At 54.5% G+C, this 13,444-nt stretch overlaps 4 protein-coding genes across 4 annotated transcripts; 2 read left to right on the top strand and 2 right to left on the bottom strand.

The window, feature by feature from the left end:
• Positions 1-575: 575 nt before the first annotated feature.
• G647_03695 (uncharacterized protein) lies at positions 576-2,372 on the bottom strand (the record flags this gene model as incomplete). Its single annotated transcript, XM_008728040.1, has 4 exons — positions 576-1,012; positions 1,074-1,471; positions 1,530-2,146; positions 2,238-2,372. 4 exons carry the CDS (start codon positions 2,370-2,372, stop codon positions 576-578), a joined length of 1,587 nt encoding a protein of 528 aa, XP_008726262.1.
• A 1,534-nt stretch (positions 2,373-3,906) lies between these two features.
• On the top strand, positions 3,907-5,619 carry G647_03694 (uncharacterized protein; the record flags this gene model as incomplete). Its single annotated transcript, XM_008728039.1, has 1 exon — positions 3,907-5,619. The coding sequence occupies one exon, from the start codon at positions 3,907-3,909 to the stop codon at positions 5,617-5,619; it is 1,713 nt and encodes a 570-aa protein (XP_008726261.1).
• A 1,161-nt stretch (positions 5,620-6,780) lies between these two features.
• Positions 6,781-8,626, top strand: G647_03693 (uncharacterized protein; the record flags this gene model as incomplete). The annotated part of the gene is made up of 3 exons (XM_008728038.1): positions 6,781-6,973; positions 7,036-7,243; positions 7,294-8,626. The coding sequence occupies 3 exons, from the start codon at positions 6,781-6,783 to the stop codon at positions 8,624-8,626; spliced, it is 1,734 nt and encodes a 577-aa protein (XP_008726260.1).
• A 360-nt stretch (positions 8,627-8,986) lies between these two features.
• Positions 8,987-12,463, bottom strand: G647_03692 (uncharacterized protein; the record flags this gene model as incomplete). Its single annotated transcript, XM_008728037.1, has 1 exon — positions 8,987-12,463. The coding sequence occupies one exon, from the start codon at positions 12,461-12,463 to the stop codon at positions 8,987-8,989; it is 3,477 nt and encodes a 1,158-aa protein (XP_008726259.1).
• Between the last annotated feature and the right edge of the window lie 981 nt (positions 12,464-13,444).

Raw genomic sequence — 13,444 nt, 5'->3', positions numbered from 1 at the left:
ACTCCATAATAAGCATATCACCATCTAGGCAGTTACCTAGGTAGATAGGTACTCCGTATATAAGGCGGGGACACCGCTCTCCCTGACGACAGCACCAGCACGGCCACAAGCCGGGCACTCAACCGGGATCGGTTCCAGAATCCGAGAGGATGGTCTGTCAGCCTGTGGACCTCAGCACGAGGACTCGTACACAGTAGACATGGAGTGGCTGAGTCCGTATAGCGACCTCGATCATTGGACGGGAGATATAGTTACAGTACTTGTACGCTCGGAAGTTACGGTGCTTTTGCCATTGCGCACGACTTACTCCGTACTCCGTAACTCCGTACTGTCAGCATATTCGACCCGCGGCTTACCGTAACAAAGCTAAGATGGAAAATGCTGCTCTACCACAACAGGCGCAAGGCAAGGTAGGAAGGAATATTGCTTATGTTATACTATTTGCAGACCAGGATAAGATCTATTCCCACAGATTCCTCCAGTATGGACAGACAAGACCGACCTAAAAACACCCGACACCGACGCTACATGTGGACCGACGTGCGTCTTTCTCGTTTGCAATGCCATGCCGTCAATCACATCCCCACCCCATGGGGACGCGGACTGTCGCGGTCAGCGGGCAATTCCGCCAAAAAGGGCGGCTTGGACGTCATGGGCGCGTCCATTTCTGACGGTCGTGGGTTGTCGGCCACCTCGAACACTGCCATTGGAGCCGGTTGGTATGGTGGTACGATGAAGGGTTCTTTAGTATCGGTTCCAAAGACCGCGGCGGGGCCATGAGATCGTTGTTTGCGACGGCGTTGGCAGAACCAGATGCCGAAGAGGATGGCTGCGATGAGGGCGACCCCTCCGACGACACCGCCTGCGATGGGCCCGGCGTTGCTACTCGAGGATGTTGACTCGCTGCTGCTGGACGTGTCTGGGGAGGTTGAACCGTTTGGCGAGGGGGTCTGGGTGGGTGTCGTGTTGTCGTCGTTGGTGCCGTCGGTAGAGCTTGCTGGGGGTGTGAATGCTGAGAGACCGTCATATCAGCAACTTGCCAGATCTGCAAAAACAAGGAAGGGAGAGCCTACCGAACACGGAGGCCAGATGTGCATCGCTGAAATCAGGTACATCATAGCCGGATCGGTAGTACCTCTGCACAATTTCGGGACTCTCATACGCCGCGGCGATGGCATTGTAACGGTTTGTCCATTCGAATTCCGTCATGTCGAAGACGCCCATGGTACCGGGCCATGGGTCGGGTTCAACACCCACTTTTTGCAATGAGCTCGGCAGCAGCCCTCCGATAGAGACCATCTGTCGCTTGCCGATGACACTACAGGTATTGCGTGCGCGCCTCACAGGAGTGGACGACTCGGATTTGAACCAGCGAAAGGCTGGCAGCGACAAGGCATAGACGTTCAGATAGCCTTCGTCGTCCGGATTGTTCAGGTCGAACGTAGTGTTCGTGGAGCCACCGTAGACGAAACTGCAAAAGGAACGATCAGCAAGAGAGGAATAGCGACCTGAGGGTTGGGAATGCATACACCTCGAAACTGGTCCCGTCACTTGACACTGCTCCGACGGCACAAAATTCACTCCTTGGCGGCGGGATGTCCCCTGTGGCTGTCTGTGTGTACCATGTCCCAGTCTCAATGTCGTAGAGCGTGATTGTGGCCATGTCCACCATGTACATACCGCTCCTGTAGCCGGATGCCTCTGTCGGAGGACTCTCTCCTCCCACCATCACTAGGAAGCCTTGCGCACCAAAGTTGGGTGCGTGCACCATGCGGGCCTGGGTCCGGTACTTGCTCTGCTCTGGCAGCTCGGCCGTGGTATTCGTCCAGAATTGTCCTACTAGGTCCTTTGTAACCAGGCCGGAGAGAACAGTCATATTATCGCTTCCCGTTGGTGGGAAGATGTTACCTCCGAAGCTGTAGAAGGTTGTGTCTGTATAGACGGTGGCTGAAGCATATGGCCCTGGGGAGTCCTGAGACAGTCCACTGATGGAGGGTGAAGTGTCATTTTCCCATATGACGTCTGTCCTTCCGGCATCGAAGGACCACAAGATCGAGGGGAAATCGGTTTGGTTAAGGGGCCAGCCTCCATAGCGGCTGACTTTGTTTTGTGGCTTGTCATAGAAGAGTTGTGGTGCTCCCAGGTCCTGATTGATTTGTCAGTATATGTACTGCATGAAATGAGGGTCAAGAACAGCTTCAATGTTGAAGTGACAATTTCGAGGACGTGAGACATACAATCATACCGTCGGCTTCGCTGCTTGACTCAACTGTGACGGTCTGGTTTGTCCATGACTGCGTGAGGTCTACCGCCACTGTTTTTTCTTGAAAATGGTAAACCGTGGTACCAGTCTCATCTGGTTCGTAGAACATGCCGCCGGCTATATACATCACATCGTCAACCACGATAGCTAGAAAGCGTCAGCATGTGAGCCGCACCTGAAGAATCCAGGGATCTAACATGTTTGCCAGTACCATTCTGTGACTGTGGTCCGAGTCAGCGCGCCCTGAGCTCCATTGGCAGCAACGAGGCCGAGGGCAAGGATTGTGCCCAGCATCTTCTGGTTCGACAGCAAGTGCGACAGTGAGGTCTGGGACGAGGAGTTGTGACCTTTGGGCAAAAGTACCCCTTTTGACAGCGAAATCTTCAAACCCGCATGTTATAACCGCAGCCCTGCCGACGAGCGGTCGCCTCGGCCGCTCCTCGATTAATTTGTCACGACTGCGCAGTCAACAATCGCGAGGGCGCTTGACATTCCTGGCTGAGCGTATACCACGACACTAGCTTTTGAGGGGCCATCCTGCCATAGCTGTTCGCGCCGGCGAGCTAATGATCGTCGTGGTAGATGACTCCACGCGGGCGCGGAGGGATCAAGACAAGGGAAAGTCCCGGTGCCGGCCCGACTCAAAACAGACCAATTCTATATCGAGGACCGCGGCGCTGCTCCCCGCCAATCATCACACCCGATTTCCGAGCTCCTGAAAGTCCTTCCTCGATCCTAGTAGCTGTTAATAGCATCTTGGAACGCAAGTATGGCGTTAGCATAGAGGGCAGCCTCCTGTGCTCGGTGGCTTCCAAAGTGACTGGACCGATCGTGGCTGAAATGGAACATCTGTTATACGCATGCGCCATTCCTCACCGAGTCTACACCTTCCAACTCGGACTCAACGAGGACTCTGTGCCATATCCGATTCGCAGAGGTTGCTGTCGTTGATCCTGCTCTCGATGACGGGATTCATTTCCATGCGTTCCAGAACATCCAAAGGCTGAATTATCAGGAAACCCTGGATAAGGATGTGGCGTTTCTGGTAGGGCTGGCATTATACAAAGGCAGAGTATGGCGGTAGTTACCATACTCGGTTCCGAGGACGAGTATAACTATGCCGTGACGCTGGGATGTCCCAAGTCCTCAAGCAAGCATGATAAAGAGGAAGCGTCTCTCGTGCGACGAGCGTGCGCCCCGTGGACCGCTGTCCTTGGACTTCCATCTCCTTGGCTGATTTGCTCTTGGCGTTCAGCAGCAGTCGGGTAAGGACATTCCTACACTTTCCCTCTGTCACTTGATCCTTACTGACTGTGTTGGAGGAGTACAATGTAGCGGCTCCAGCTTAATTTCTGCTGTGGAACCGGGCTCGGAACAATATCATCCCGCGCCGTTCCACCAACTGTCCCTCCTTCGTCTGCGGAGACGCTTCGAGAGGTCATTGTTGCCCCAAACTAAATGAGCAATGTCGCCCCAAAGCACAAGGCAAGGTTGCGCAGCAAGTGGTGTGCCTTGCGATGGTGTTTGCTAGGGATGCATGACAGACTCCTGTGCCCTCATTCTCAAGGCAGAGGAGTGCGGCTCGGCTCTCTGACAATCAGACTTGAACTTCTCTAGGTCAAACTTGCGGCAGGCTGAGCAGGATGGCGAAGACCATGGTCCTCCTGTCGCGATCAGCTTGTGCGGCGCTCAAACCGCGGACATGTTTGTCAGTTGTTTCCAGAAGTTTCAGTGAGAGCAGCCGGCGCCTGCTGTCTGCAGACCGCGAGCCCAGGAAGGATCAAGATGCATCATCCACCCAGGGAAAATCGCCTCCCAAGCCTCCTTCCATGGAGGATGTCCTAGCCAACACAGATCCCAAAGACAATCCCCTCCTCGCTCCTGTGTACATACCCGAAGATTCGAATGCCATCCTGCGATCAAATCATCCTGCGGCTGGGATCCTCACTCAATCTGCCATCGTCATTCAGCGGCAACTCGAAATGATGAACCTGTTGGTTGGATTTGAGCAAGCGAATCGATATGTTATACTCGATCCGCAGGGCAACCATATTGGCTACATGGCGGAACATGACGGTGGCATCAGCCACACCATGAGAAGGCAGTTCTTCAATACACACCGTGCCTTTACCACGCACGTTTTCGATCGGAATTCGCGCGAGGTCTTGAGATTTCATCGCCCGTTTTCGTGGATCAACACGCGCATTCGCGTCTACGATCCTTGGGATACCGAGTCCAATTTCGAGGCCTCTACATCTACCAAGCTGGCTGAAAGTAATTCAGATCCCACTCTGCCACCACAAATATCACCGGTCCCCCTTGAGAACATGCGCGTGATCGGCGAGACTCACTCCCAATGGGCGCCCCTGCGCCGCAAGTACGATTTGTTTCTTTCCCATGACCTTTCTTTGGGTGATCAAGGTCCCGGCGCCATGTTAACGAGAAGTGCCGAAGGCCTTTCGCAAGTGCAAAAAGAGCAGGTCGCTATACGCAATAGATCCGGCTCTTCCACCGACTTTGCCCAATTTGCTCGGGTGGATGAACCCTTCCTCTCCTGGGATTTCTCGCTGCGCGACGAACATCTTCGTAAGATCGGAACGGTCAATCGAGAATTCCGCGGATTTGGCCGAGAGTTGTTTACTGACACGGGAAGCTATGTCCTGCGAATGGACGCTGCCGAGAGTGGAGATCAATCACAGGACCAGGCCACAACTTCTGGATCCACCCAAGATCAACCTACCCATGCGGATTTCTTAGGAGGGAGCAAGTTCGGCATGACTCTTGATCAACGAGCGGTAATGCTAGCTACAGCTGTCACGATCGACTATGACTACTTCTCCCGTCACAGCGGTGGCCATGGCTTTTTCCCTCTCTGGCTCGGAGGTGGTGGCGGAGAAGCAGCTGGGGGTGCGGCCGGAGCCGGAGCGGCGGGAGCTGGTGAGGCTGCCGGTTCTGCGGGAACCGTGGGCGCGGCTGAGGCCGGTGGTGCCGTTGTTGGAGGAGCTGGTCGAGCCGTTGGAACAGCTTCGGGAGGAGCAGCGGGTATGGGTGAGGGTGCCATGGCCGGAGCTGGAACCATGGCTGGTTATGAAGCCATGCAAAGAGGCATGGGCCGCCGGTCTGAGGCTGCGATCGATGATGCTAGCCCACAACAACAGCCTCCCGAGCAGCCTTATGGCCAACCCTATGATTCACAGTCTCCCCAAAGTGGCTTTCCCGAGCAAAACCAAGAACAAGACGTCTGGGGCACTGCTGAGTCAGACCCGTGGAGTGAAGGACCACAAACAGGCGGTTCAGACGGAGGCGAGGGAGGCGGGTGGTTGTCGCAATTGTGGGATTCGTTCTGGAACAATTGAGGCAATGGGTCTGGCCCTGCAGTCGCCGAGATCTTACAACATCGGGCTGAACTACGAAACACAGAATGGAAGCCGGTCGACGATGACGGATGGATACTACCTCGGTTGTGTACAAAGATTCTACTCTGACATATCATGTGTACCAGCAGTAATTAATTCTCAATTCTCCTTCGGACAAACAAACTTTCAGTCACGTGCAGTGGGAGATGTGCGGCTACTTCGGTTAGGCGTTTTCCGAAGTCTACCGGGCGGGGTCGATCACGTGAGCGCCAAGACATCCAGCCACCTGCTCAAACGACCGATACGAGCGTACGCCGACCCGACGGCCCTGCATTATTGAATCCTTCGAACCGTCCCTCCCTCTCCCTCCCTCACGGCCAAGATTCGAATCTGGAAGTTCCTCCCCAAGCTGCAGATCCAACTTGGCAGTTACGTTACAACACTCGTTTGTTGGCGCCAGCTTGATCGTGGTCAAGACTCGGCCACCGCCACTGGAAGATCTTGTCAACCTTGTCAACCTTGTGTGCGCCATCGAGTCGCACAAGACATTGTTGACTTCATTCCACCAAGCCTGACGCCTCGTATCACCTGTAGTGCCTTCCTTCGCCCACTGTTGCCTTTCGACGCTTCTATTGCTACTCTAGGCTTCCAATTACCTAGTCGGACGGGGAGGCCTTGAAAAGAGCAAGGAGAACTCGGTACATATCTGACAGCTGTGAGCTGCATCCCAATCACACAGTCATTGTAACATGCGAATACCGACGTTGTTATCTCGGTCTCCACCGTCACTTGTCTTGGTATCTGCTGCTGTTCCTACCTTGGCACCTTATGTACCCAGCAATCGCGTGCGGACCCCGCAGATCGCCGTGCTTCGCTCCAATCCATCACGCGTCCAACGTAAGATAGTCGCATCTTTGTACCCGGTCAATGCGCCGGAGACCACTTGGCGCAGCTCGCCTGTTGACAGCAGAATGTAACACAATGCGTGTCCAAGCCTCATAGCTCCTGATCAGTCAAGGACCTGCCGGATCCTGCGACACATTCGATGATGTGCCAGAGATAAGTGTACAAGTGTCGGCCTGCAAGTGCGCTTCTGCATTCTTTACCCTCTTGCCTACTGTCTTACTTTCATCTGGCCGTTTCGGTCACGGACACGCCACCATGGCTATTCACCACAGGTATTCGTCGTCCTCTCCAGACGCAGACACGATGGAGAAGCACGCCCAGGAGCAGACCCTTTCGCCCGTGGAAAGCCAAGGAGGAGTTCGTGGTGTCGAAGTACAGGAGGGAAGTCGACTACATCGGGGACTCAAGGCTAGACATATCACTATGATTGCTATCGGTGGTGCTATCGGTTCGTCACCTGGCCGCCTTTTGTCAAACATCCAGCGCCTCTCATCTAACTCGGCTGAACAGGAACTGGATTGATCATCGGAACGGGCAAAGCTCTGGCTCAAGCCGGACCAGGCGCGATCTTCATCTCCTACACCGTTGTTGGCTTCCTCGTCTACCTTGTCATGTGCGCGCTTGGTGAAATGGCAGCTTGGTTGCCGTTGTCGTCTGGCTTCACTGGTTACGCTGTGCGGTTTTGCGACCCTGCGTTAGGCTTCTCTCTGGGATACACGTAGGCAACAACCACCTTGAATTGCATCTGCGTTTGACTGACGGTACCAGCTATTGGTTCAAATACATCATTGTCACGCCTAATCAGCTTACTGCTGGAGCACTGATTATTCAATACTGGGTGGACCGCGACCGTGTCAATCCCGGCGTCTTTATTGCCGTCTTCTGGGTCGCCATTGTCTGCATCAACTACTTTGGCATCCGCTTCTTTGGCGAGTTCGAATTCTGGCTCTCGACGATCAAGGTCATTGTGATCATCGGCGTCATCATCCTCTCCCTCGTACTCGCCTTGGGAGGCGGACCAGACCATGACCGCAAGGGTTTCCGTTACTGGAACAACCCTGGCGCATTTGCCGAGTACATCGACGAGGGCGCCACAGGCCGTTTCCTCGCATTCTGGTCAACCATGGTCACCGCGACATTCGCATATCTCGGAACCGAGCTTGTAGGCGTCACGGTCGGTGAAGCGCAGAATCCGCGCAAGACCATCCCCCGCGCCATCAAACTGACCTTCTACCGGATCCTGTTCTTCTACTGCCTGAGCGTTCTCCTCCTGGGGATGCTCGTGCCTTACAACAGTGAAGAATTGGCCTTCGCCAACAAAGCCTCCTCCTCCGCCTCGGCCTCGCCCTTCGTGGTCGCCGTCAAAATCGCCGGCATCAACGCCCTCCCAGGCATCCTCAACGGCTGTATCCTCCTATTCGTCTTCTCCGCCTCCAACTCCGACCTGTACATCGCCAGCCGGACGCTCTACGGTCTCGCGTGTGAAGGCAACGCGCCCCGAATCTTCAAGCGCACCGACGCGCGCGGTGTGCCCATCTACGCCCTGGGCCTCTCCGCCGCCTTTGCCCTCCTGGCATTCATGAACGTCTCGGACGACAGCAAGATTGTGTTTGGGTATTTCGTCAACCTGACCACAATCTTCGGCCTGTTGACCTGGATCTCCATCCTCGTCACGCACATCTACTTTGTGAAGGCGCGGCGTGCGCAGAGCGTGCCAGACACGGCCCTGGCATTCACCGCCCCCTTGGGCATCTACGGCTCATACGGCGCGTTGGCCCTCTGCATCCTCATCGCGCTGACCAAGAACTTCAACGTCTTCGTCCGTTCGCCCTCGACGTACGGCAACTTCGACTACAAGAACTTCATCACGGGATACCTCGGCATTCCGCTGTACTTGATCATGATCTTCGGCTACAAGCTGATCATGAAATCCAAGGGCGTCAAGCCTGAGACTGCCGACCTCTTCTCCGGCAAGGACATCATCGACCGAGAGGAGGAAGAGTTCTTGGCCGAGAAGGCGAGGCGGGACGCGCTGAAGAGAGGATCCGTCGGCAAGAAGGGAGGCTGGTTCTATCGCCGGTTTGTCTCCTGGCTGTTCTAGCGTGGTGGTTTCCGGTATACGGAACAGGGATCAGAGGGCAGGACAGGGTACTGTAACACAGTATCGGAGAAATTCTAGCATTGTCGTGCCGCGATGCACGCAACTCAGGTATTAGCGAGCTCTACCTAGAATCCACCACCAATAAATACACTGGACACTGGACACTGTGCGTCGCGGGTACTTCCTTGTACGTATGGCGCCGTCGTTACTCGTTCCTTCATCGGTTTCATTCGTCCCTCGTAACTATATCTCGTCGCTCATCGCGCATCGCTCATCATTCATTCACTCATCACACATCACACATTGCTCATCAAGCTATATATATATACACAAGATCACAAACGAAACTCTCTCCCAGAGTCAATCAATGTACAGCATCATCCCGCCCGGCATATCGCTTACCAGCTTCATCGCCTCCTTCCAGCTCGAAATGTCGCGCGACCTCGGCACCTCCTCTTTGTCATCCCGCGTCGTGAGTTCCAAGGCTCGGATGAAGAACTGTTTCGTCTCAACTCTAGGCAAGATGGATTGTAGGTCGATTGTGCTTGTGCCTGTGCTTGTGCTTGTCCCTGTGCCTGTGCCTGTGCCAGTCCCATTTCCTGACAGATCATTGCTGCCGAGGTACTGCGAGATACCGTCCTCATAAAAGAGGATGACTCGGCGCTGGGCTTGGATGGCGGGCCGGCTATTGCTGGTTGTAACCGTATCTTTTCTATCACTATCGCTCTCTCCAGATCCGTCTGCGTGTCGTTGGCCTCCTTCCTCAACCATATCCACGGTCCTCCCATTCCAATATATCCGGTACGCTTGGAAGATTTGTCTCCTCAAGTCGTGGACCAGCGTTGGAGAGAGGGCGGATCCCGAAGCCACTAGCACCATGTAGATGTGGTGTGGGTCTTCTGGGGAGTCGATATACTTCGGCGAGTCGGGCCAGAGGGTCTTGCAGATCGTCTTGTCCAGGGGGAAGTGCGATTGCTGTTGCGGTTGCGGTTGTAAGAGCGGCGGCAACGGTTGGGAAGCTTGACTTCCTGTCGTGCTTGCTGCTGTGGTTGTCTTCCCGAGGGTTGTGGCTGCGTTGCATTCTTTGGCTCTGTTGCGGGGCGAGTGCGTCTTTCTTGGGGAGGTGGCCGTCTTGTTCAAGCCACGCGTTGGCGACACGTTCTCGAGTTCCAGGAGGGGTTGGCGCGGCTTCGTGATGACGGACGCCGGGCGGTTTTGAAAGAATGGCTTGATTGGACGTTGAGATGAGGTTCCGGTCGCAGTCGGCGGTGAAAAGTTAGGCGGTTGTTGGTTCGGATCCTCCCTTGCTCGCTTGGTGGTTGTAGGTAATGTGTCTGATCGTGCCAGTTTGCGCTTAACCCCCCTTGAGGTTTCATCTGTGTGGGTTCGTCGAAGTTGAGGAGGGGTGACTAACGGGATTACTAGTCTATTACCGCTAGTAGAGGTTCCAAGAAGAGGAGATGGCATGGACGCGCCGGCCGTCGATTGCGCTGGAGATCCGTCAGTAACACGACTGCTGAGAGGCGGTGGAAACGTCGTCTGCCTGGTAAGTTCGACGGCCACGGTATCAAGCACTGTTGGCGTGTCTGCTTTGGTCCTGGCGGTTGATAAAGACAATTGACTGTGTACTGGTTGGCAAGGAGATTCATCGTATACAAGGTTCTTCAGCTTCACTTGTTGACTGGGGACCATGGGAGATACAACACTCTGCCTTGCTGATGGAGTAGGCGTGCACTCTGTAACATTGAACGGCGATGCGCTTGATGAAGTTGACGTATCTTGAGACTGTGATTGGAGGTAAATATGCTGGTTCTTCTTCGGCTCAGCTCGAATCAACCGTTTGTACCACTCCATCTCTTCTTGTTCTTCGGCGCTCGGAGGTTCGAAGCTCGTCCTTGCCAATTCCTGCAACTCATCGAAAGAGTGAGTATCAGTCACACCACGATCGAAATGCATTTTATCAACCCGTGGAAACCGTAAAGTAAAGTATGAGGCATCTTCCGGCTTGTCGAAGCCTGCCCCTATGGCCTCGACGATGAATGGCTCCCGAAATAGGTCGGTGGGAGGGTTGCGTCGTAGCTCTGGCTGGTCGATTTCGACATTCAGACGGTCCGACTTATAGGCAAATGGCACCCATCGACCTATGCCTCTTCGATTGAGGTCCAGGAGCATGTCCTCGGGGATGCAAGGACGCGTGACCTCAGCGAGGACCAGATAAGTTGGTCTTGCCCGGTATCGTATGACGTCCTCTTTGTTCTTCAGGCAGGCCAAGTGCACGGTCGTCCACCGGAGCGAGCGACCAATCTTTTCCGCGTCTGCGGCATCTTTACGCCCACCGACAATGCAAAGGTCGGCACGGTCGCCGCATCCCTTGATATAATCCTTCTTCAACTTGATTGTATTGTTGTGCCAACCCGTCGAGAAATAAGGGTCTTCACACCCCTTCAGGACGAGACCTTCCCACCTTTCAGTAACAGCGTAAGCGAAATACTCCAGCAGTTGCTTTTTCCCACTTGCGGGACCGAAGTTGATCACATGGCGGTCGCCAATTTGAGCCAGGCCCTCCACAGGGGTGACGATGCGCTGTACCTGCTGTCGTCGCACAAGATGAGGTTCGAATGCCAGATTCCAGTCATCGAGCAACAAGCAGTCGTAGAAGACTACCATCAGTTGCTCGTCGGTTGATTTGGGTGAGTCGGTCGCGGTGCCGATAGTCCGGCCATTGATGTCGATGTATTTCCGAATCTTGCAGAACGGCTGGATAGCTCGTCCACTGCGGCTCCAGACCAGCATTTCACCCTCAAGAATGCAACCTCGAGCGATGGCGCAGGATGGCTGGCCAAGGCGCAAGCCGGCCTCGATGGCATCATGTAGACGCCAGGCAGGGCCGGTGAGATCCTTGCTGCGTTTGGAGAAGATTTGTATCCGGTCTGTGCCCTTCGACACGTCGATGTGAACTTGCACGTACCAGCCGTCATATTTGCGCTCGACACTCATGGTTCTCTGGTTGGCACTTCTACTGCAGCTTCCGATGCCTCTAGCCTGCACAAATTCCTGTCGCTGCAATGGAATGCCAAGTCTAGGTCTGACGTGCCGGGCGCATTCCTGACGGTATTGAGGTCGCAGGTCCTCCGGTGGGTCATGGGGAATTGATGCAAGTTCTGGCGTCTGGAGAACCTCGATGGCGTCTGCAAGCGAATTCCGAAAATGGATAATCTGCGGCAATAGGAAGTGAAAGCAGCTCAGAACCAGATGGTCGGGGATCTCGACAGGGTTGTAGGTCTTCAGGATCATCCGCACGAGCCATTTGGCCTCGCTGCAATTCAGCCGCCAGAATATGCGCTTGAGGAGGTGGGCCTTCTCGTCGAAGTTTGAACGTTCTGCTAATCGTTCCATTGCGTGGTCGATTTCCTCGAGGGTCACCTCGTGGTCGGGGCTAGGGCGGTCAAAGCCGGCGTCAGCCACAAGCTGTTCAACACAGGTCGCAAAGTCCATGGCTGTTTTCTGCCATTGGTGCAGTTGCAGCCCACGACCGCGATCCTCGGGAAGGCCAAGCACCTTGCACATGACACTGGTCAGCCTCTTCTCCTGCAAAGCGTAGACACGATGGGGCGACCGATGCAGGAGCAGGCTGGAGAGCAAGGCAACAGCGGATGGCCCCTTGCGGACGATGTCGGCTTCGTGTCGCTTGAACCATTCTCGAATGATCTGGCCGGGCTGACCCAGCTTCGGCGTAACCCGCTTGGGCGGGCGCACCGAGATCACATTGTGTGAGTCTCTTCGGGCTGAGTCAAGATCCTCGAGGAGTTGGACAAGATATTTGAATTTGAAGGGCATGGCCGTGGTGGAAAATCCCGGTGAAGGGCATTGGGGCTGCTGCAAGTGGGTGTTGGCACGCAGGAATGATTGGTGCTTGTTGTGTTGTTGTCGACGTCAAGAAGGTAACGCGTTTCTCCATTGAAGGTTGCGCGTCGGTAGACACGCGGCCACGTGACACATTGTCGCCCTTTTGCCCACAAAGAGACTCGCCTTGTTCACCTTTTGCTCACCCGTGAAAGAATACCTTCACCAGTATATTTATAGCGTCCCCATCTTTGCTGTGATGTTCTTGGGCACAAGATTGGTAGGGAGGCCCTTTTCAGTTGAGAAGAAATTTCGTTGCTGCGTTTGCTATACCACAGCGCCTTCCTTGATTACACGGACAATCGGTGGTTTTGTTCTCAGCACAGAACAAGCCTGACAAGAAGATGAAGAATGTCTCCAGTCATTGCCTGCGGCGGGAAGACAATGGCGGCCCGGCGGCTTGAAGGTTGCAGACTGACATTGGCTCTTGCATCAACACCTCTGCGCTCACCGACACCACGCATCACCAAGGTGACAGTCTGTATCGATAATTATCCCTCAGTCACCAAGACTTGTAGTCAGCACCGTCGCTATGAAGCGATGAAGGTTGCTGCTTCCCTGCAGTTTGCTTAAGCTGTGCACTGGCCTTGGTCTAAGAGCACTCGTACATGCAGCTCGAGAAGAGACTCAAAGTAATCTGGGTGTGCAAGTAATCTAGGTGTGCAAGTAATCTAGGTGTGCAAGTAATCTAGGTGTGCAAGTAATCTAGGTGTGCAAGTAATCTAGGTGTGCATGTCGTATTCGATGCTTCTGGTCTGCAGTCAACACTGGACAGAGTGCTGAAAGCCACCAGGCCGGGAAGCACGATCTAGAATGTGGCAACCTATTCCAGTCACCCGCAGCTCAACCCTAATGATCTTGTCTTTCTTAGGAAAAGTGTACAGTGAAGTGCGGACCGTGCACAGAAGGCGGAGA

The sequence above is a fragment of the Cladophialophora carrionii genome (genome assembly GCF_000365165.1).
Source record: "Cladophialophora carrionii CBS 160.54 unplaced genomic scaffold supercont1.3, whole genome shotgun sequence".
Lineage (NCBI taxonomy): Eukaryota > Fungi > Ascomycota > Eurotiomycetes > Chaetothyriales > Herpotrichiellaceae > Cladophialophora > Cladophialophora carrionii.
Note: the sequence above shows the minus strand (reverse complement) of the source record. Positions and strands in the feature narration are given on the sequence as shown.